Source organism: Ochotona curzoniae, unplaced genomic scaffold (assembly GCF_017591425.1).
Source record: "Ochotona curzoniae isolate NIBS_2020 unplaced genomic scaffold, NIBS_Ocur_1.0 scaffold_3208, whole genome shotgun sequence".
Lineage (NCBI taxonomy): Eukaryota > Metazoa > Chordata > Mammalia > Lagomorpha > Ochotonidae > Ochotona > Ochotona curzoniae.
In genome coordinates, this window is record NW_024467106.1 from 60,210,083 (window position 1) to 60,233,437 (window position 23,355).

Here is a 23,355-nt window from a genome sequence, read left to right on the forward strand (position 1 = left end):
GGAGGGAAGGCCTTGGCTGGCCGCATGTGCAACCAGCAGCTGGGAGTCCTGATCCATGTTTCCTCACTTGTTCAGTGTACTGAAGCCAGAACAGAAGAGAGCATTTTCTAGTTCCGTTTCTTTATTGAAGCAAACAGTGTCCCTCAGAAAAGGTCCCCACCCCACCCTCTAGATCCCTCCACCTGGGAAGCCCACCCCCCTCCCTCCCTGGGCACAATGGGTTTGAACAACAAGAGTGGCGGTGGTGCAAGAGACAAGGATCCATGTCCTTTTGGCTGGCACGTAGTGGGGCAGCTTCCCAGAGGCCACAGGCTCGCGCCTGGCCTCAGTATCGCATCTTTTTGTTTATATCGCCCCAGGAGTCAGCCTTCCTCTTGTGAGCCTGGCAGTGTGGCACAGACTCCAGAGCTGGGGCCTGTTCTGCAGAGGCCTTGGAGCAAGCCCTCGGGCAAGGCTTGTTTAGTCTAGGGCCTGGGTCCGCTAGAAGAGCCTGCTTCTTGCTATTGGTAGCAGGTGGTGGAGGACCAGTGAAGGCCCTTCCAAGATTGGAGGTGGGCTTGTGTGCTCTGCCTGGTTTCCCAGGTGCAGGACAAGGCAGGTCCTCAGCAGAGACCTGGCTCTGGGCAAGTCTCAAGGGCAGCAGATGGTGCTGTGAATCAAGGAAGAAGGCCAGGCTGGGCAGTTCCTCGTCGTCCTCACCAGTCAGATCCACGACTGGTGGTGGCTCCTCCACAGAGCATTGTCCTTGTGAAGCCCTGGCTGCCTTGGGCACCCGTGTGGAAGGGGCTCTGGGAGAAGTGGGCCTAATGTCCCCCAGTAAAGGACATGTCTTGTCCCCAGAGAAGCCAGCATTGTCTTTGTGCATGGACAGGCGGGTGTCTGGGACCACGCATCTCTCAGGCTTCCAGCAAGACATGCTTTGGGCGGAGGTCTCCGCACTGAGCCCAGGGCTGGGAGCACGGTCATCTCTCTGTGTGCCTTGCAGGGCTCTGGAATCCGAAGTACTGGCTTCCAGTAGGGGTGTCGCAGGCCTGGGTTTTTCCCGCATGGTGCCATCCGTCTTCAAGGGCCAGAGGTTCTTGTCCACCACCTGCAGGAGGAAAGAGGCACTGAGTGGCTCTGCAGCTGGTGTCAGAAGGACCATGGGGTCCAGAGCAGTGGCCAGGGGAGGAGGGAGGCAGGCCAGAGTCGCTGGGCTTTCTTTGTAGAAGGAGGCAGCTGCTCTGCTCTGCTGTCATCGTGCTGGGGCTGGTTGCAGTGCAGTTCTGCACACTCACCTGACCCTGGTTCTCCTGGCTCCTTGCTATATGTGTGTACCTGCACCACACTGGAAGCAGTTCCTTTGCAAGTCCCGCATGGCCAGCATGTCGGGGGAGACAGGCTCTCGGGGCCTACTGTGCTGGAGACCCACTTGCACACAGTTGACCTAGTTGCAGGCCTCGCCCAAATGTAGCTGCTCTTCCACAGCGCCCCTCTTCTGTTTTCCTGGTGCGTATCCCTGCCCTGTCTGCATGCTGCGCCTTGCTGCCCTTCCCTGCTTGAGGTTCCTTCCTCCCTCCCTCCTTCACCTGGTCAGGGTTCAGCCCTTCCTCCTTGTCCTTGTCCAGCTCTTCGGCTAGGGCCACGAGATCCAGCTGTGGATTTGGTGAAAGGAGCTCTTCCAGGAATCGCGGATGGATGATGGTCTCCACCTAGCAGAGAAGGAAGAGGTTTCTCTCATTCTTTCCAGAAGTCACCAAACTATGGGACTTGAAGGAGAAGCAGAAAGCAGTGAGCAGCAGAGCGCCATGCCCAGCTTGGGATGCCCAGTCGGCAGGGCTGCCAGCTACTCACGCACACTGGTACACCCAGGGGTAGTAGCTAGGGAAGTGAGCTTGATCCAGGGGCATGAGATGGTCACGGCCCAGATTGGACAAATCGTAGAGTGGCACAGCCCACCTTGGTGACAAAGTCATCTTGGGAGCACAGCTGGTCAAGGTAACTCAGGAGCTCTGGGTCGGGGCCCAGTCCCTCCTGCTGGGGCTGCAGCATGCCGTCCTCTTCTGGCTGTTCACTGGGCTGGCCCGAGGCGGAGGGCCCCAGCTCCAGCAGTGCATCCATGATGTCCATGTACTCGCTCACGGCCTCTGGAGGGATCTCCTTGGGTGTCCTTTCCCGAGAGGCCTGGTGTCTTTGTGGCAAGGGTTTGGTGGGCAGAGCTTTGGAGCTGTTCTTCTCGCGGGCATGCTCTATGGGAGGAAAGAGGCGAGTGAGGTTCAGGGGCTCGAGCTCCGCATCAGCCACATTGCAGAGGGCGGTTGTTGGGCATGTGAGCTGGTGGGGCTGGTCTAGCACAAGCTGCCCACGGCACCTGGAGTGGGCTGAGGTGGAACGTGTGAGGCACTCACTGACATGCCCCGTGGTCTGCCGCCAAGCCCATGTCCTCTGCAGAAGGTGAGGATGTGTGTGGTGTCCCTAGACAGAGGCACTGCCGGCGTGGTCAGACAGCTACTACCGAGTTGTGACCCAAGGCTCAGGCAACGTGGGCTGTCAGGGGCACATACTGAACAAGAAGACACGAGTGCTGCTCTTGCAGGAAAAGGTCCAGAGGATGGGTTAGTCACACCCAGAGAACCTTGTCCTGTGCAGTGTTGTGTGTGGTGGCAGGGGAAGCTCACTGTACCTGGTTGCTGGAGGGCCACAGGGCTTGGGGGCCCAGGAGGAGCCAGCTGCTGTGGTGTTGGCAGGGGCTGGCACAGGTTCTCTTTCTTCCACCCCAGGTTTTGAATTTGTATCTCCTCCTCTGCCTCAAACTCCGTGAACCTGGGAGAAGGAAAGGCAGGTCCCACTTGAGTGATCGAGGAGGCCCTGAGCCAGCACAGGGCAGCAACTGAGGAGCGAGATATGGAAATGGGCTTTGTGGTGAGCCTGGGCCTACTGAGTTGCAGCGCTGGGAGGGACAAATGTTATGGGAAGCAGCTAAGTGACATGTGGTGTGGTGTGCACTTTCAGACCTGCAACAGGCCTCGTTGACTAAAGCAGGGCCAAGCTGACGCCCTGAAGGCCATGTGGGTCTCGAAGCCAGGCCCATGAGGAGAGCTGTCAGCAGAGGCTGGCCAGCACCTCATTTCTCCTAGTCTATTCCAAGGTCCTGGCCCAGGATTAGGGCCTGAGAGGCTGTGGGTCGTTGAGTGGAAGTGTTGGAATTGAGGCTCGAGCGGCAGGTGGGAGGCTGGGGAGTCCTAGCTAGGAGGTGGTATATTTCCATGTCACAGTGGACAGCATGGAGTGGTAGAAAAGGCCCTCTCTGGACCTTGGGGTATCTTAGACACCAACTCTCCATGGCCATGCTCTGAAACAGCATCTCTGGGATGGTGTGTCTCACTTTTGGAACATGGGTTTGAGTGGATCGGGCCAGTTCAGTGCATGAGCCTGAGGGGTCTGTGTGGTGCAGCTGGTGCCATGTGCGCAGTGCCCACGGTCAGAAGACAGCCAGTGATGGTGCTGCTTGTTCTACCTCAGCCTTCCAAATGAAGGCAGGTATCCTCAGCTGAAGCTGTGGGAGGATGTTCTGTGCTTGGGGCAGAGTGAGAAGAAAGCAGCCAGAGACCCTCCACAGCCACGTGGTAGGGGCAACACCCTGGGATGGCAGGGCCCCCAGATGGGCTGAGGCCGGAAACAGGCCTCTTGTCAGCCTGTGAGTTGCCAAGTGCTGCGTCCCCCCCCCTCCGGAGGCCTAGCCTCTCTATCCACCCTCCTTCAGCACACGTGGTGTCAGGTGCAGGCATCTTGACTCACTTTTCTGCCATTTCATAGTAGATCATGCGATCAAAGTTGCTCTTGTGCTGCCATTCCCACATGGCAATCCGCATGCCATCATCCAGTGGCATGCTGGGCTTTCTCTGGGCCAGCGTGCGCAGCACCGGGCTGTAATTTGGCAGAGTCAGTCACGGGGCAGCAGTGCTGTCCCCACGCCCTGTCCCCTGCCACAGCTCCCCAGCTCACCAAGCTGAGTCAGGCCACCTCCCTGCTCTACTTCCATCAGACCTGTGGTCTGCCCCTGTCTCATCCTCCTCTGCAGTGGCCACTCTCCACCCTCCCGGACCCCCTTGCATGTGTGGCACATCAGCAGCCAGGGCTGTTTCCTCTGCTTGAGACCTCGATGTCATTGTGCACAATGGCCTGAATGTCACCTCAACATGATTGTGTTGTCAGGTGTATTCCTGTGCGTTTTATGTTATGTTATTTGGAGCTCCGAATTTGTGTGCATTTTCAAATCACGTTATGATGGGAATATAATCATAACGTCTAGATGTTCATAACACTGCTATTGTGTTGGCTTCAAACTTCGCTGAATGAATGAGTCCACTCACTTCCTGGATTTCGGTTGTTTTATATCTGTTTATGTTATCTGCATTGCCTGCTCTTATTATGATAATAGTAAGTTTTATTATTTTTCAGCCCATATACCTGTCTTCCCTCTACTAGTTAAGTTCTTAACTGCATTAGTAACCTTATCAGCTACCCTCTTTATATTGTGCACTCTTCTGTGAGGTGGATAAAATTACTTTTCCAATACCGACACCCATGATACCAGTCCCCAAGTATGTTGTGTATAGGCTGTTTTTGTTTTATTTTTTATGAGGATTTTATATTGTTGACCAGAGTATGACTATTGTTTCCAATTTCTCCCCTCTTCCTTCTATCTTGTGATGTGGGAAAATTAAAGAAGTCTCACCCAGCCTTCCTGCTACCCCAGGACCAGATACCATCCCAGGGTGGCCAATGTAGAGTAGTTTTGATTGCTGGAATATTTCCATCCAGAACCCCATCTTTTACATAAACCAATGGGTGCTGTGATTCAGCTTAACCCTGTCCACCACATATTCAGCCCTCAGGTTCACCAGCATGACCTACCGTCTAGTTCGTGTGACCCCCAGTATCCCTCTCAAAGGCCTGCCCCCAGCCCTGATTCCTATACTTGCCAGTATATGTAGCTAGTTTTCTCACATCCCAAGTAGCTTTCATATACATGTTGGGAGTTGAAACTAAGCTTAACACAACTGTCCCCACTTTCAAGCCCATACTCACGCCAGTGGGTGCCTCCACCTGTCTAGCCAGACCTGTCCCCAGTGCTGATTCTCATGCTCACTAGTGGGAGTTTCAGCACATCAGAGAGGTGCCCACAGTTTTCTTTACAGACCCACTCCCAGCCCTGTATCTTGCACTCATTAGGTGGTCTGTAATCTGGCCTGAAAGGACTTGTTCCCTGTCCCCCTCCCAGTGTTTTCTAGCTGATGCTGAGGCAAAGCCCAACCATCCTGCACTTGCTCTGGCTTATGTATGTACCAGTGGATATAGTCACGGTAACACGGTTTCTCCCTCTAGACTGAAGGCCCTGCCTGCCCTCACATGTAATGTTAAGAGGCTTACAGTACCAGGTGTAATCAAGGCAACAAATTTTTCAGCGAAAATATTAATGACTTGGTATTTATTGGAATTATATGTATTAAATACCTTTACTATGCAGAGTTAGCAGCATAGGAAAAACTCTGTGAGTCAGGAGCCTGAATCCCTCATTGCCCACCCTGTGTAAAATTCTTTGCCAGGCAGTTCTTTTGTGGAACTTTAGATGCACTATAGTAAAAGATCATAGCATGTCCATAAGGCAAGGCTAGTCTAGGTTTAACTAGACTGTAGTTAAATGAATGGAATTCATGGTAATGACATTTCTTTGCTTCAGAATTTCAGTTCATACTAGATTGCCACTGTGGCTTTTCATTTGCCCCTTTACCAGGCCTTGTATTTCTGCAGCCAAAATGGCAGACCCCAAGGGAATGCACAGCTCCCAAGGTGATGGCCCTCAGGGAAAACATGTGGCTGCCAATATGTTGGCTGCCTGTGGGGTTTGCACCCATACTAAGAAATGGGCAGTCATCAGTCTGACTTTTTTTTTTTTTAGTTCACTGGCTTTAAGTGATACTCTGCTTACCACTCTGGATGCATTTAAGCCTTAAGGTTTGCCACTCGAATTTTCTGAGGGGGAAAAAAGAACCCTCAAGGCTTGGGGTGCTAAGACACAGGGATAAACCTCAGGCATGTGTCACTTTGCTTGTCATCCCAAATGGGCTCCAGGCATGAGGTTTCGCCACCTCTGACCCTCTGAGGGTGGCAAAGCTGCTCTTAATGCTTAAGACACTGGTAAGACTCAGAGAGAGAGAGACGTATTTCAGATGTCTGTTTTTTATTTTAGTGTGTTATTTTTCATGCTGCTCTTGGCCCTGGAATATTTCCCAGGTGTAAACTCTGTCTGTCATGCATGTGCTTTCAAATGTACTGGAATTTTTAGCTCTGCCACTGTGGCTGTATAAACATTTGGTGGGCTCGTTAAAATTGGTAGAAACAAACCCCTTGACAGGAAAGTCAAGTAGAGAGTCCCCACAAAGCTAAGTGAAACAGTGGATGCCAGTTTTGGGAACAAGGAAAAGAACCTGTGGAACCCTCAACTGCAGTTACTATACAATGAATGCAAGTCGAATGTGAAAGCATAATTAGGCTCGTGGAGAGCCATGTTTACGTTTGTCTTCTCAGATCCTACAAAGAGATTTTTTTCAGCTGTATAGTTCCGCCTGCAGTCTTATGGATTCACTTCTAAAGGTATGGTTTCACAACTGGCCATGGACTCCCAAATCCCTATGAGCTATATGATAAAACATGTGTGTATATGTATGTAAATGCTCAGGAAGCAATTCATACAGTTAACTCATTGTATGACAATCCTAAGTAGTTCTAAGTAGCTTCAGAATCTGCCCAAAAAGTCATTCTGATCAGGCATTCCAGCTGTCTTCATGGAGGAAGTGACAAAGCTGGTTTTAGGTCAGCCACTGAGGTTCAAACACCACACTAGGTGCAAGGAATTTAAGAAATTAAGGGACAGTCATGGCTAGTAAAAGGATTTCTCATGAAATATGAGCCTTTACAGAAAGCACACAAGTCTGTAGGAACTCTGTCTAAAGTAGTTATATATACTACTTTAGTATACTTTAGTAGGGTATATCCAACAGGCCTTAGAACATGTATTCATAGAACAAGGGGAAAGTATGCTACCTCTACTTTAATGCCAGTGTCTTCACCTCTATGTCCAATGCCAGGGACATTTAAAGCCTTTATGCTCAAGCTAGACGGTTTTACTGTATGCACAGGGACAGTCTGTAAACACCCAGTACATGGGAAGAAATGAAGTATATTTCATTCTTAAAGGGCAATTCATTTGTGATTTGTTGTGTCCCAGTCTTGCTCATACTGACAGATAAACTTGTCTGTTTCAGAATCAAGCAACAACTCAGACTAACGAAAACCATGTAGCCATTGTCAGTGACTGCAAATTCTCCAGCTCGTGAGATGGCTCCATTAGATGAGATAGAAAGAGATTTCTGAATCTGGGATAGGCAGGGCCTACATCCCTAATCAGCAGGAAGCAGCTACAGAAGATACGAATCTGCATCCTTCAGCAACCCTGGAGAGTAAGGCTCAGAAATCTCTGAAGTGGGAATGATATGGTCTAGGCAGGCAACTAGTTCAGGGTCACGAGTCTGGAAGTTATACCTTTCAACTTTTTGCCCACATCTGCATCAGAGAATGTGTACCCATCATTACCTGAGACCCAGGTGGCAGTGTTGCATTGTTACATGACCTCTGCCATCTCAAGCCCCTAAAATCCCATGCTGGTGAGGGAGCTCACTCTCCTGTGTGTTCTGTCACTCACACTTTGGCTCTCTCCAACTGTCAGCCACACTACAGCTTTTGGCTTTTGGCCTCCCCTGCACCTGCCTGATCTCTTGCTTCCTGTGGGCAGACTCTAAGAACAACAACTACAAAAAAAAAAAAAAAAAAAAAAAAAACTAGCTATCAAACTCCCTAACCCTCTCATTTTCTGGCTCACTCTTCCTCAACATGGTCCACATTTGTTTATATTCCTGACTCTGAATAAACTTTATCACTTGCTTAAGCCAATTCAGCACCTGTGCTTAAAATGCTTTTTAAGAGGTGAGAACCTAGGAAATAAAGTTTACCCTAATATAAACCACATAATTCCATTACAACAGTGTCACCTACTGCACACCAGTATGTGTGTGCATTTCATTATGTTTGGGGATCAATGCATATAGTTGACATGTAAATCTTCTTGTTTGGCTATGTGAGATTTGTGGGTTAGTTGTGTTATTTGAAAGTGTGGTGTGTTTATAAGTGCCCTGTGCCTGCAGAAATTTGGAGGAAGTATTTTTTATTCAGAGATTTTTTTCTTTTTTAATTCAGGGGATCAGAAGATGCTTTTATTATTAAAAGAAAAATTATCCTTTTCAAGGACTACATGTAAGATACCACAGTAAACTTCATCATGTCTATGTGTATGTCTTAGGCTTCTGGATCCATTTTCCTGCTGATGCACACCATGGGAGGCAGGAGTGATGATTCTGTGTGTGGGTTCCTTTCACTCATTCAGAGACCTGGATTCAGATTCCAGCGTCAGCTTTGACCTACAACCATTGCTGTAGAACTATCCATGTTACTTTTTTGTGATATTACTTTGTATTACCCCAGGAGAAGGCTAATAGACAAGAATATAATGAGCAATTTGGGAGGAATAAAGGCAATGAATAAATTGATAAGAGAAACCAAAAAGGTGAAAATATCTTGAATGGGTACACTCGCAAGCAAATTGCACTGTGACTCATTGGGTTTCCTTTGTGACATTTCAGTAGTCACTGTATAACATGAGCCTCAGAATTATCCCAAGCTACTGATTCTATAATCCACTCCTTTCAATCAGTGCTTGAGCACTGTCAGAGAGTAAGAAAGAATAATGAATTTTCTGGTCCTTCCAGTGTTTTCTGAACAGACATCTTGAGCTCAGAAAGATATAAACTCATATTCCTCAGGCAAAGAGGCAGAAAAAGGTTGACACCTCTGGCAGGTTGCCAGCACACCTATTGAGATACAGCTGGGAAAAGCATGTACAGGAGCTGTCTCCAAGTCTCCCACATAGATGAAAGGAAGAAAGTTAATCATAATCAATGATGGCAAAGGGGAGGATCTTCCCATTAAAGCTCACAAAAGAAGCCAGGGTTAAACAGAGACACCAACACACACACACACACACACACACACACACACACACACACACACACACACACACTAAAGGACTAAAGCACAAAGCTATCAATATTGAGTGAACACAAGTGGCCTAAAATGATCAATCAAAAGACATGGATTAACAGAATGGATCAAAAAGCAGGACCCATGTATCTGTTGCCTACAAGAGACATCTAACCAACAAAGATACAGGAAAGGTGAGAGTGAAAGGATGAAAAAGGATACTTCATGCCAATAGAAAAGAACAAAAGAGCTGGTACAGCCAGTCTACTATCAGTCGATACAGACTTAGGGATAAAGAGGGACACTACATAATGATAAAGGAAGCCATCCACCAAGAAGAAATAACAATAATAAATGTATATACACCAAATGCAAGAGTATGTCAACAATTATTGACAGACCTCAGTGGAGAAGTAGATGCCAATACAATAGTTCTGGGGGACCTCAACACTCCATTAACATCAGTAGACAGATTGCAGAAAATTTGCAAACAAGCAAAAGACCTCACACAGAAAATAGAACAAATGGACTTAATACATGAATACAGAACCTTCCATGCCACGGACACTGAATTCACATTTTTTTCAACTGTACATTGAACCTTTCCAGGATCAACCACATGACAGGACACAAAACCATCACCAACTTTTAAAAACACTGTAATTAGAGATTGATAAATCAAAATATCCCCAGGAAATTTGCAAACTATTGGAAACTGAACACCATGCTACTGAACAAACAAGGGGTTAGAGAAGAAATTTTAAAATTCCTTGACAGCCTGGTGTAGTAGCCTAGTTGTTAAAGTCTTTGCCTTGCATGTGCCAGTATCTCAGTTAGGGGCTGGTTAGTATTTTAGTAGCTCCACTTCCATTCCAGATCCCTGTTGTGGCATGGGAAAGTAGTGGAGGATGACCCAAGGCCTTGGAATCCTGCACCCACATGGGAGACCTGGAGGAGGTTCCTGGCTCCTGGCTTTGGATTGGATCATCTCCTATTGTTGTGGCCTCTGGGGAGTGAACCAGTGGATGGAAGATCTTTCTGTGTTTCCTTCTCTGTGCAACTCTACCTTTCCATTAAAATTAAATTTAAAAAAATTTCTTGAAGCCAGTGAAAACTCAAACGCAACATGCAAGAAGCTGAGGAAAACTGCCAAGGCAGTGTTAAAAGGCAAATGTATTGCAGTTGGTATCTACATTAGGAAACAAGAAAGACATCAGGTACATGAGCTAAGTATACACCTGAAGGAGCTAGAAAAACAACAGCAAGATAATCCCAATAACAGAAAAAAGAAAAAAAGAAATAGTTAAAAATAAGAGAATAAACCAAATGGAAATCAAAAGAACAATACACAACATCAATGAATCAGAGTTGGTTCTTTGAGAAAGTAAACAGAATAGATACTGCAGTGGCCCCAGAGATTTTTTTTAAAGGCAGGAAAAGACAAGAATTAATAGCATCAGAGATGAAAAGGGGACCATAACAACAGATACCTCAGCTATAGAGAATAATGAAAAATTGCTGCAAGCAACTATATGCCAACAAATCAGAAGACTTCCAAGAAATGGATATATTTCTGAGCTCATACCATCTACCAAAACTAAGGCATGAGGCAACAGAAAATCTTAATAGACCTATAACTGAGGCAGATATCGAATCAGTAATTAAAACCCTCCAAGCAAAGAAAAGCCTGGCTGGGCCCAGGTGGCTTTACTGCTGAATTCTACAAAGCATTCCAAGCATAGCTGACTCCGATTCTACATAAAATATTCAAACAATAGAAAGGGAGACAATCCTCCCACACTTTTTCTATGATGCTGGCATCATCTTAATACCAAAACCAGACAGAGACACAACAGCAAAAGAAAGCTATAGATCGATATACTTGATGAATATTGACACTAAAACGCTCAACAAAATACGAGCCAACAGAATCCAACAATACATCATACAGATCATTCATCTGGACCAGGTGAGATTCATCCCTGGCATACAGGGATGCTTTAAAGTATGTAAATCTATAAGTGTGATACACTACATCAAGAAACTGAAGAACAAAAATCATGATCATCTCAGTAGATGCAGAGAAAGCATTTGATAAAATACAACATTCCTTCATGCTAAAAACTCTAAGCAAGAGTTACAGAAAAAAAATCCACAACATAAAACAATTTATGAAAAACCCAGTGGAAGCATCATACTGAGTGCAGAAACATTGGAAGCTTTCCCACTAATATCTGGAACTACACAAGTATGTCCACTATCACCACTGCTAACTAACATAGTACTGGAAGTACTTGCAAGAGCTATTAGAAAAGAAAAAGAAATTAATGAAATTCAAATTGAAAAAGAGAAAGTCAAGCTATCTCTATTTGCAGAAAATATGATTCTATATATAGGAGACCAAAAAGCTCAATAAAGAGGCTGATAGAACTTATACGAGAGTTTGGTAAAGCGGCAGGATACAAAATAAACTAATGGAAATCAATGGCCCTGGTGTATGCAAATAACTGCAAGGCAAAAAAGAACTAATCAGGGTGGTACCCTTCAAAAATAACAGAGAAGACACAGAAATACCTCGGAATTAACCTAATTAAAGACACAGGAGATCTCTATGAGGAAAATTACAAAACATTGAAGAGAATTAAGAACACTTTAAAAGGTGGAGAAATGTACCATGCTCCTGGATTGGCAGAGTTAAAATCATCAAAACGTCCATTTAACCCAAAGCCATATGTAAATTCAATGTGATTCCAATCAAAATACCAAGAACATTCTTCACAGAGCTGAAAAAAAAATGATACAAAGCTACATCTGGAAACACAAAAGACCACAAATAGCCAGAATTATCCTAAAGAATAAGAACTTAGCTGAAGGGGTCACAATCCCTGAATTTTGGACATATTATAGGGCTGAGGTAATCAAGACAGTCTGGTTCTGGTACAGAAACTAAGAGGAGGACCAATGGAGCAGAAAAGAAACATCAGAAGGGAGCCGGCACATGTACAGCCATCTAATCTTCAATAAGAGAACGAAAACAACCAAGGAAAGAAAGATGGTCTCTTCAATAAATGCCTTGGAACAACTGGATAGCAGCCTACAGAAGTGAAAAACAAGACGTCACCTTTCATCATACACAAAGGCCAAATCTAAATGGATAAAGGATCTAAATCTGCACCCAGAAACCACCAAACTTTTAGAAGAAAACATAGTAAATACATACATAAGTAAATACATAGTAAATAAATAAATACATAATAAGTAAATACATAGTAAAAACATAGTAAATATAGGTGCAGCCAAAGACTTCCTAGAAAAATCATCAAGACCAATATTTAAAAATAGCACTACATCAATCTAAGAAGCTCTGCAAAGAAAGGAAACAATTGACAAAATAAAAAGCAACCAACAGAATGTGAGAGAAACCTTTGCACACTACACAACAGACAGAATGCTAATATCCAGAATAACCATAACAACAAAACAAGCCAGTCAAGAAATGGGTAAAGGAAGTGAGGAAACACTTTCGAAAGGAACAAATTTAAGTGGCTAGCAGATGTATGGAAGAATGCTCAAGTTCCCCTAGCAATCAGGGAACTTCAAACAAAAACAACACTGAGGTCACACTTAACTCAGTGAGAATGGCCCACATAAAGAAAACTAACAACACCCGCTGGCATGGATGCAGGGGAAAAGGAACCCTACCCCACTGCTGCTGGGAATTCAAACTGGTGCATACAAGCCAGTATGAAGAATACTTGGGCAACTGAAAATTCACCTTCCATATGACTCAGCAATCCCACTGCCGGGACTATATCCAAAGGACCTGATACCTGAGAAAGAAACGTGCACCACTGCAGTCATTGCAGAACAATCAACAATTGCAAAAACATGGAAACAGTCTAGTTGTAGATTGAAAGAAGATTGGGATAAAAAAAATGTGGTACATCTACTCTATGGAATGCATAAAAGAATGAAATTCTATCACTTGCATCCAAATGGACCCAACTGGAGACCATAATGCTAAATGAAATGAACCAATCCCAAAAGAACAGATATCATATTTCACTCTACTGTAAGACAACTTCCATCAAAAACACAAAACAAAAAATATAAAGGAGAATGAGTGCACATGTGTAACCCTACAAATGAAAGATGAAATGAAGACCATACTAGCAGAGATCAAGGAAGATCAATGGAATGCATCTCTACTAAGGAATGAAGGTAGACTCACATTGAAACTTCTAAATATACCTAGACAACAACAAAAAAAATTACAATCCATTCTATAGCCTATGCCAACAGTGTCATGACCCACGTAAAAAGCAAAAAGTTGGAACCATTTCTTTTCATCTCTAATTCTATGTGGTTGTCCCAGCATGATACACATTGTTAATATGGCTGAGGGATTGTTCTGTTCATTTTCTTAGAGAATGGCTCTTTCTTATTTCAAGTGGCAGTTTTTTGGTGTCAAATTAATTATTTTTGCTTGGATTTTACCTTTTCATACTTCCTAGTCATTTGTATCCTTTTTAATAAGCCCTTGTGATTCATTAATAGATCATCCATGAGAGACTTATTAATTGATTGTATACACCCAAGGTTTTTTTTCATATTTTTATTATATTTATTGTTTCCTTCATGTTTAAAGGGAGGTATTAAGGGAGAAGGCCCACCCAATTTCCCACCCTTCCCAGGTCCCGAATGTAGGGTATGCTCTGAGGTTCTTGCTCAGGTGGTTTGATAATTCAGCAGTTATGAATCGCTGCCAATCTTGCCACTCCAAGCACTATGAGGTCTTTGAAGAATCCACTGGTTGACATAGTCCATCATAGAGTCTCTGTTTGCCCCGTATTTCGCTGCTAAGATATAGGTGAGATGGTTGGTTGACCTGTTCTGTCTTCTCTCTTTTTGGTTAGGGTTCTGAGTCCAGCATTTTGATTGGGGAGATCTCCAAAGAGACTTTGTCTGAGGTGTTCTCAAACCAGATTCTTGTATGTGCTAGCAAGTACAGGGCCTGGCACAGTCCATCGCCCCAATCAGCTGGTGTTCGCAATTGCTGGGTTGGTTCTGTTTTCACTCCCGACTTCCACTGGAATCAATGGGTGTTGCAGTCCAGCCTGGTTCTGCCCAGCACATACTCGGCCCTCGCATAGACCAGTGGGAGCTGCAGCCTAGTTGGAGCGACCCGCAATAACCCCCACCAGGCCTGGCCCCTACCCTGGTTTGCCAGTATGTGTAGCAGTAGTCCAGTCTGTCCCACACCCCATTCCGCCCCAGCCGCTGTCCTAGTTTTATGCCCTTCCATACACCCAAGGTTTTAAAAGTCTCTTTTAATATTGTTCTTGCTAGATATCTTGGATAATAATGGTCTTGTTTTTAATTGACATTTCTTCAGCGCCACATGGGTCATGCAGTAGCATCAATCTCCACAAGAAGGTTTTTGATTTTTTTCATCACCTTAGTGATGCATTGGTAATTCTGTAGCATGTTGTTTAACTTCATACTGAAGAAAATTTTCTGTTTTCCTCCCTAATATGGACCCTATTTTCTGACTCTATATTTAAGGGGATGTATAATAGAAGTGTAGCAGATATTAACATGTCCAGATGTGGAGACATAGTGCAGTATGTTTCTTTGCATCCAGACTAAAGATGGACTCCCAGTGAAACAGTTGAAAATATCCTGACAGTAGGATTCTGGACTCTATGACATTGTTCATGCCTACAATGTCAGGAAGCACTTCAGTAACAGCATAACAGCATGATAAAACTTAAAAAAAAAAAAAAAGATTGAAACGACTGTTCATGAAGCATCAACCATTGTAATACTAGAGGGGAAATCAATAAGTTGGGGGAGGGTGCTTTGGAAGGGAGCAGGAAATGCCAGAGCCTGTGGAATTATATTGTAAACAATTTTTTTAAAAATCTAACCGAAAAAGAAACATAAATCCAAAAAAAAGTATGTGTGTATCTGAAGTTTATGAAAAGCACTGTGAATTTGTATAATTTTTTCTTTTTCTCTTCCTTCTTTCCTTTTTTTTTTTTTTTGATCTTGAATCTAGCTTGTTTTGTTTCTTTGCTTGTTATTCTAACTAAAACACATATTACTGACAAAGATTTGTTTCATTGGTTTGGAGGTGTTTTGCCAACTCAGAACAGGCATGGTTAGTTGATTTTTCCTGCCAGATGGCCCTGACTTACCAATCATTACTTACAATGAGGCTTGTAAGTCATAGTTTCATTGCTAGAGTCAATGGCAGATCAGTTTTCCACCTCTGGAAACATCTAGAAATCTCAGAAAACGTTTACAGAAAAAAAATTTCTCTGGCCCCATATTGCACACTATGTAATTTGAAAGTCAATCAGGAAATCCTAATGTGTATAAATAAGTAGCAAATCATAAATGTTTTTCTCTGTGTAATATGAATCTTAAATTTAGAACTTAGCAGGAAACTTCTGCATATTTTTCCCATATGTTCCTTCAGCATTACTTTTTGAGACTGTTATTTGTACATCAGCCTGTTTAATAAGTTATTTTATGTGCTGTTAAAAAAAAGACTAAAACAATTAAGAAGCAAATAGACATTTTAATTGATGTCAGAGAAATAAAAGGGATTATAAGAGAATATGAACAATATTATGCCAACATATTGGGAAAACTAGAATTGGATAGATTTTGAGAAATGTGATATATCAGGACTGAATTGAAAATCAATTTAAAACCACTGAGAAGATCCAGGAATGAAATTGAAACAATGATTTTAAAACTGTAAGGGTAAAAAGGCCAGGATAAAGGCTGGGTGTTAGATACGAAAGATGACATACTACTTAAGGTGAACACATCCCGAATCAGAGCATCTGGTTCAGATTCCAGCTACATTGCTTCTGCTCCAACTTCCTGCTAATAGACATGACGGATAGCAGCAGATGTCTGCTCACGTAGTCGGGTAACTTCCACACATGAGGAAGATTTGGATTGGGTTCCAGATTCCTTACTTTGTACTAGATCAGGCCCAACTATTGCAGGCATTAGGAAGTGAGTCATGACTTGAAGAGCTCTCTTTTCCCCCTTTCCTTTCCTCCCCTGCCTTTTCCTCTCTCCTCTCCTTCCTTCCTTCTCTTTTCTGTTACTCCCCTCCTTTCCTTGTTCTTCTTCCCTGTTTGGCTTGGTCTCACCCCCCTTTTCAAATAAAATGAAGACAGTTTTTCTAAAACAAAATCTAACAGTAATCCTCAACTCTTCTGAAGAAGTGAATAGATAGGAGCATTCCCAAACTAATTTTGTGAGGGCTGCATTATCTTGATACCACAGTCAAAGCAATGGTAAGTGAAGGAAACGAAAATCTTTGTAATGCACAAAGGATGTTGCAAGGAGGGGTGATAGCCTCAGAGGTGGGATTCATCCTACAAAAAACTGAGATGAAGCTTGAATATGAACCATCTAAGTGTGGCCTTAATCATTAAATACTTGTCTAAATGAGGTTAAAGTTTGGCACATAAAGCATCAAAGATGGTAGTTGGGAGTTAATTGACAGCTTCTGAAGTTTATGGTGGGATACACTAGCCTGAGAACACAATGGAGCATGAGTAGCTTGAAAGTAAGGTCATGAGAGCCCCAAAGTGGAGATCTTCCTGTTCTTTCTTCCAGAAACTACAGGAGCAGTGACAGTCCTTAGATGCTTCATTGTGTCTCCTACTAGCCATCCCTGTCCATTTTACCCTAGGAGGCCTACCGTTGCCAGCAGTCAAGTTATGAGTAGACTGTTCAGCTTTTTCGTGGTACCTGGGCCATGATGAAGGCAGCTTGGTATAGACACATCTTCCCCCTGCAGCCAGGGAACACTAATCAGTCATTCCCAGTGCACAGAGCTGTTGATGATCTCTTATGCTGTAGAGTTCTACAAACAGGGCTTCCAAGAATTACATCCTATGTGGTGACTGAGAAAGCATAGCCTTTCGATTTAGGTCACTGTCATGCTACTCAGGTTGTCCATTAACATCACTACAGATGCTGCAGCTTCTGATCCCCAAGCCAGGGCTTTCAACTCAAACCCCGGACTCAGGAAGGATCAGGTCTACCAGTCCTACCTTAAACAGAAAGATACCCCCCTATGAGGGGTGCCATCTCCACGCTTGTGGGCTGGATAATAGGGTAGGTTGGGTTGAACTAGGTTTCGATGCCCATTGACACAAGAACTAAATGAGATGCAGGACAGACTAAACGAGTCTGCAGTACATACTGGCCAGCCCAGCCAGGGTGTCTTCTTAGCTCCCCAATCATACCTGTTCCCAATCATAGATCATGTGCATGCCAGTGGTTGCTCTGACCAGCTTGGCATAGCCCTCACCTGATTTGGCCTTTGCCTTCAATGCTGTGGCCTAGTATCTTTGGCTTATGCAGACCAATTGGTGTAAGAACCTAGCTCGGAATGACCTGTGCTCCATCCTAATTTCTTTTCTTTCTTGTGAGTTAAGGTTTGCTCGGCCCTGCCAGATCTGCTCCCTTCCATTTGCAGCTTTGCCCACCCCACATCCTGTTTTAGGAAGCACATTTGGGTGGTGCTGCCTTGACCTGCCCAGACTGTTGTCTGTTCCTTTACCCATGAGTGATGACTGATACATGCTCACACCTAGCTCAACCCATCACCACCCCAATGCACAAGTTAACCAGCTGGACTTGTATTTCCACAGAGTTGGGCCCACACTTTCCCCAGAGAATCTACCACCCGGATCTGGTTCTCTTGCATGTTGGTTAGTGTCTTGACCCTGCCAAGTGTAACCCATCCCATGTTCCTCCACCCAGTCAGGTACTAGTACCTAGCTCTACCAGACAGGCCCCCCGCCATAGCTTTCATGTGGACTGGTTTGTGGCGGTCAGTGATGCTCTACACTAGCAGCCCATCTCAAGATTCCCATGTGGCTTGATGAATCAGTTTGGCCCAAATAGTACCTGTGGAATCTCCCCTCCAAATCCTCAGATTAAGATCTGCAAGCAAGTTTGGTGACCCCATTGCTAGGAATCACACAGAATTCATCTCTCACCTGCACTCACAATAGCCTTATCCCTGGATGTCCCTAGGCAGCAATTACATACCCCAAAAACCTTAGAGCTTGACACCTGGTGGCCAGCGGGCAGAGCCTGGGGCCAAATTGGTGCACTGACCGCCCAAAGCCTAAGACTCAGTCACCATGGGGCTACTGTGCCCATGGGCCGAGTCCCAGGCATTGGGTCCAACCACACGGGTACTCTCTGTAAGTGGGTTGCCAAACTGCAAAGAGCTGCTGTCACCAGAGCCACCAAGGTAGAACTCCCACCCCCTGGTTTCCTGCTGCCACAGGTGATGGTTGCAGAGCAGGGCTTGTGGCCTTAATCCCATCCCAGGATTTGCTCAGGGTGTACTCACCATGGGGGGAGAAATCTCTCTCTCCAGCCTCCCAGCAGCCAAGACTCGGTCACCATGTGGCAATGGTGCCCATGGGCCGAGTCCCAGGCATTGGGTCCGACTTGGCCCAGATACTCTCTGCAAGCAGGTTGCCACCACTGAAAAGGGCTGCTATTATTCGAACTGCCAAGGTCTAACTCCTAAAGCAAGACATTCTTGAGGGGATGGGAAGGTCAGTCCCTAGGGTGATTTCAAACAGGGACATGATGTCTCTGCCACAATTCTGCTGGGCCTCATCCCAGCTCTGCCTCATCTCCTGTCCAGGCTTCCTAGGTCCTTCCCATGTGTCCACACTGGCACACATGCCTGAAAAAGCTTCTTGAAGAAGTTGTTCTTTCCAAGTGATGTTGGAGGATACCAAGTGGTCTGGGTATACCATGCTGGGTCGTTCCTTCTATCACCCATCTACCTAGGGCCATGTCTCCATCCTGCTCTTCAGTCCCTGGTTCATCTGGTGCACCTGCCTACCCTGTCTTCCTGCTGTGCCTGCTTCCCTGGTCTCCCTGCGACCAGCCCTTAGTCCTTTACCTGGTCAGAAGTCAGCCCTTCCTCCTTCTCCAGTTCCTCTTACAGGACATGAGATTCAGTTGTGGATCTGGGGAAAGCAGTTCTGCCAGGGCAAATGATGGCTTCCACACAGAACATAATGAAGAGGGACCCCATCATTCTTGCAAGAAGCATCAGAGGAAGGGAATTTGAGCCCTTCTCAGTGGTGGCAACCTGCTTGCAGATAGTATCTTGGCCAAGAAAGTGATGATCTCATCACTGTCCGTACCCTGGGGTTGTAAATCAACAGAGCAATCATTTTCATTTTCTCACTCATTCACTGTCTCCCTCCATCTTTCAATAACATAGTGGCAGTGGCGCCAGAGTTGAGTTTTGTTTAAAGGTCTAGGAGGGTCATACTTTGGGTCTTAGAGCCCAGTGCTGCATCCCAGCCTACGTGGGTAGCAAAAGCCTCCTGGAAACAGATTTTCAATGTAGGACAGGATTTATGGATCTGGGTATGTCCCCTCATTCTCCTTGAAATCCTCAATTCTGTTCATTCTGGGTGCCCCAGAGCAAGAGTGCTGGCCCCAGCAGTGTGTCCAAGATTTCTATATACTCGTTCGTGTGCTCTGGAGAGATCTTCTTGGGTACTTTGTCTTGAGGACTTTGGTGACTGGGTGGCACACAACAGGCAGGCAGGGACTTGGAGATGGCTGTCCTGGGGCTTTACTTGGATGGAGAATGTAGTGTGAGTACAGGAACTTCAACTTTATGTCAGCCAGGCAGGGGTCAGCAGAGTTGTTAGCACTGGTCTAATTCTACTGCCCGGCTTCCCATCCAGCTCCCTGCTTGTGGCCTGGGAAAGCAGTAGGATGGCCCAAAGCTTTGGGACCTTGCACCCATGTGGGAGACCTGGAAGAGGCTCCTTGCTCCTGACTTAGATCGGTCTAGCTCTGGCCATTGTGGCTACTTGGGGAGTAAATCATCAGACAAAAGATCTTCCTCTCTCTCTCTCCCTGACCATGTATCTAACTTCAAAATTTAAAAAAAAAAAAAGTAAATCTTAAAAAAAGAAGAAGAAGAATCAATGTCCCTGAGGCTAAGACTGAGTCCTTGTAAGAGAACCAGGAAATGAGGATCCATGGCAGGCAGGAGAATGGGGAGATCTAGCTGGGAGATAGGACATTCCCTCTGAGATGTGTGTGAGAAGATTGTACAAAGTGACAGAAAGGCAGAGATGGGGTCCTGATGTGTCTAAAATAGCAGCTACTATGAACCAGTTCTGGCACCCAACATATTCTAGGATGGCATTTCACCATTTCAGAACCCAGCTATGCATAGCTGACATCTCCAGTACGTGAGGTCTGATGGAGTTCCCGATGATAGGACACACAAAGGTTGCACTGCTAGCCTGACCTCAGCATTTAACGTAAAGTCATAGGTAGCCTCAGGCATGGGTAAGGGGTGAGCTCTTGTGAAGTGGAGAATGCACAGAACCCTAGCATTCAGGAGGTGGTGAGCACTTCCTGGCATGGCGGAGTCCAAGATAGGTCTGTGCCAGGAAACCATCCCTCTAAGCTTTGTGCTGAACATGTCCAGTCCTTCAGATACAACCTCTATTTGCCCTCCTCTACCAGGCTTCCCCAGGCCCTAGCCCCTGCCTCACATTTCTGTCACATCATAAGTCAGAATTGCTCTTTGTGCTTCCATACACACATGGCAAACTGTAGGCCATTTCTCTCAGCCAGGATCTGCAGAACTTGGCTATAATTTCTTGAGGTCAGTCCTAGAGCATCAGCCCATTCTGCTTCCTAAATTTGGGTTTGACTGCTCTGCTCATGTTTCTCCTCCCCTCTGTCCTTATCACATCCTCTCCAGTGCTTGCTGTCCTGCCTCCAGAACCCCTCCCGTACATGGCATATCAACACCAAGGGTTGCACTGGCATCTCTGGCTTCTTTTTGAGGCCTTAATAGCACAGGCAGCATGGATTAAATACTTCTGTCACCCAAAAAATGCATGCATGCTAGTCCTATTCTTCAATGTGATTATTTTTAAGATGCCACTTACTGGATTTAATTAAGATTAGGGGTCCTAGGTATGCAGTTCATGTGTCAGTGTTGCTGTCCTTAGAGGAAGAGCAAGAAACACCACAGCAGCACATTCACCCTCGTATGAAAAGGTTCTAACTCAAGCAGGAATACCAGCCTTACAAGGTATCTGAATCCTGCCCATGTCTTACTCTCAGACTTCTGGCCTCTGGATGTGAGACATGAATATCTGAGCCTGGAATCACTGTTTATGACATTGGGCATTGCAGCTCGAAATGAATGAGACACTTCACAGAATGACCAGGGAGTCATGGCCATGATGGAGGTTCCTGGTCCCAGGGCTGGACCACTATATTTAGAGGCCATGGAGCTGCAGCCTCAGGGTTCCTGTGAATGGGGAGCAGGAGTGGGAGCCTAGAGCAATAGGGTCCAGGGCCCAATTAGGGAACCAGGACTCAATGTATGAGTTCGGGGAGTTGGTGGGAAATGGAAGAAAATGTGCTTTCAGGGGCATGCTGTGGGAATGCTCCCGGCTGTGCTCGCTTCAGCAGCACGTATACTAAAATTGGAATGATACAGGGAATGCTCAAAGCTGTGGGGTAATAGAGCTTTTAGCATCCATGATATGGGGACCCTATCATTTACAGGCTGAGTGAAGATTCCCCTGAGAGGACAGAGATTATGGTGGAAAGTGGGATGTATCTGTTGTGGTAGATACAGAGATACCAAGGGACCTATAGGTCAAAGGAAGTGAGTATGGCATTGAGGAAAAAGTCTTCCTTCTGCTACTGTTTTCACTACACCAGGACAACAGCCTGCAGGCTGAGCTGAGGGTCATGGATTCTACTCACACTTTAACCATAATGTTTGCATTGGGGCTCTTCATGACAGCAAGACACACTCATCATTTCATGCAGCATTTCATGTACCTGGCATCTGCCAAGGACACCATCTTCAGCTCTTGTGACCATCCCAGCTGTCTTCTGAGTGGCTGCAGTCATTTATTCTGTGAGGGCTCTGAGATGGGAATGTCAATACTCACTCATGCCAGATGCTAGGGATGAGGCCCCCATGGCTCCATGTTGGTTCTAGACCCCTTTCTGTCTTCCAGAAATTTCACAGAACAATGAGAGTGATCTGTGGTTAGTCCTCCCACCTCTGCCATCCCCCGCCATGTGAAATCTCTGAGGAGTTTGACCTCTGTGGATGGCAGGCGGTACGCAGAGATTTCTGTATGGACTCAGAGATTCATATCTGAAGTGAGCCTCTCATGATATCCGTGTCCCTTCTGACATTTAGTATTCTCTACATGTAAAGGTGAGTATTGTCACAAGATGGTGAAGATCCAGTGAGAAAGGGCCCTGAGACTGTCACTGCTGAGAACAGCTTCTCACAGCCTGTCAGGTACCCTTAGGACTTTCCTCCATACTCTTGACTTTTCCCATGTCATGGTCCTCCCAATGTGGGGCTATCAGTCCTGGAGGCCATCACGTGAGAAAACAGGACAAAGCTTTGGCGTCAGGGCTCTGGGAAGGTGCCTTGAGGTCCTGCCATCGCTGCATTGGAGTTGCAGGAGTTATCCAATGAGGCTTTGGCCATGGATGTAGCTAAGGAGCCCTCTCTGTTTGTACTGTGTGCTGGAGGTCTGTTGTTTACTGAGAACACCACCAGGACCATCTGGACAGCTGGTAGTGGGGCTGGAGCGGGGATGTCTGGTGGCTGGACACCTTCCCAGGTTAGCTTCCCACCATGGTTGGTATAGGCACTACTGCCTGAAGAAAAGAATTAGGGATGTGGGTGGGAACAGAATTCACAGCTGCCACATGGAGCTCCTCTGGGGCATTCCAGTTGATAGTGGTTTGGTTGAAGACCAAGGTCTGAGAATGTGGGTGTTCCTCTGGCTGTTCTCAATCTGAGTGCAATGTTGAATTTCCCAGCCCCACTTGGGTCACATGCACTATCTCCTGCCGCCACAGGCATCCTAGACAAAGCAGCAAGAAACCTAACACAGCTTTCATGGACGCAATGCTGCACTCAAAAGGGATAGCAGGGACTGCCACAGAGTGGCTGGGTGCTCTGCCATGAGCTGACTGGGTAAAGGATAGTGACTGAGGAAGACACAGAGGTGCCGGAGTTGAGGACCATGGTTGTTCCCAACACTGGAGATACTGTGCAAAGAAAAGGAATAAGTACAGTACGGGAGCATCGTGTTCCCTTGTTACTCATTGTGGGGAGAGGGG

At 45.8% G+C, this 23,355-nt stretch overlaps 1 protein-coding gene across 1 annotated transcript; it reads right to left on the reverse strand.

The window, feature by feature from the left end:
- Positions 1-325: 325 nt before the first annotated feature.
- LOC121144996 (NUT family member 2G-like) lies at positions 326-22,677 on the reverse strand. The gene is made up of 6 exons (XM_040963623.1): positions 22,607-22,677; positions 3,778-3,906; positions 2,663-2,802; positions 1,939-2,228; positions 1,569-1,691; positions 326-1,090 (listed from the first exon to the last, which is right to left on the reverse strand). Exons 1-6 carry the CDS (start codon positions 22,675-22,677, stop codon positions 326-328), a joined length of 1,518 nt encoding a protein of 505 aa, XP_040819557.1.
- Between the last annotated feature and the right edge of the window lie 678 nt (positions 22,678-23,355).

Bases quoted from the DNA above. Each gene is read 5' to 3' on its own strand.
- LOC121144996 (XM_040963623.1), bottom strand. From the start codon at position 22,677: ATGCAGCGATGGCAGGACCTCAAGGCACCTTCCCAGAGCCCTGACGCC. The intron at 2,803-3,777 runs GTGAGTCAAGAT...TCCTTCTCCCAG, and splicing joins TACTATGAAATGGCAGAAAA to GTTCACGGAGTTTGAGGCAG. The intron at 1,091-1,568 runs GTGAAGGAGGGA...TTCCTCCTGCAG, and splicing joins AAGGGCTGAACCCTGACCAG to GTGGTGGACAAGAACCTCTG.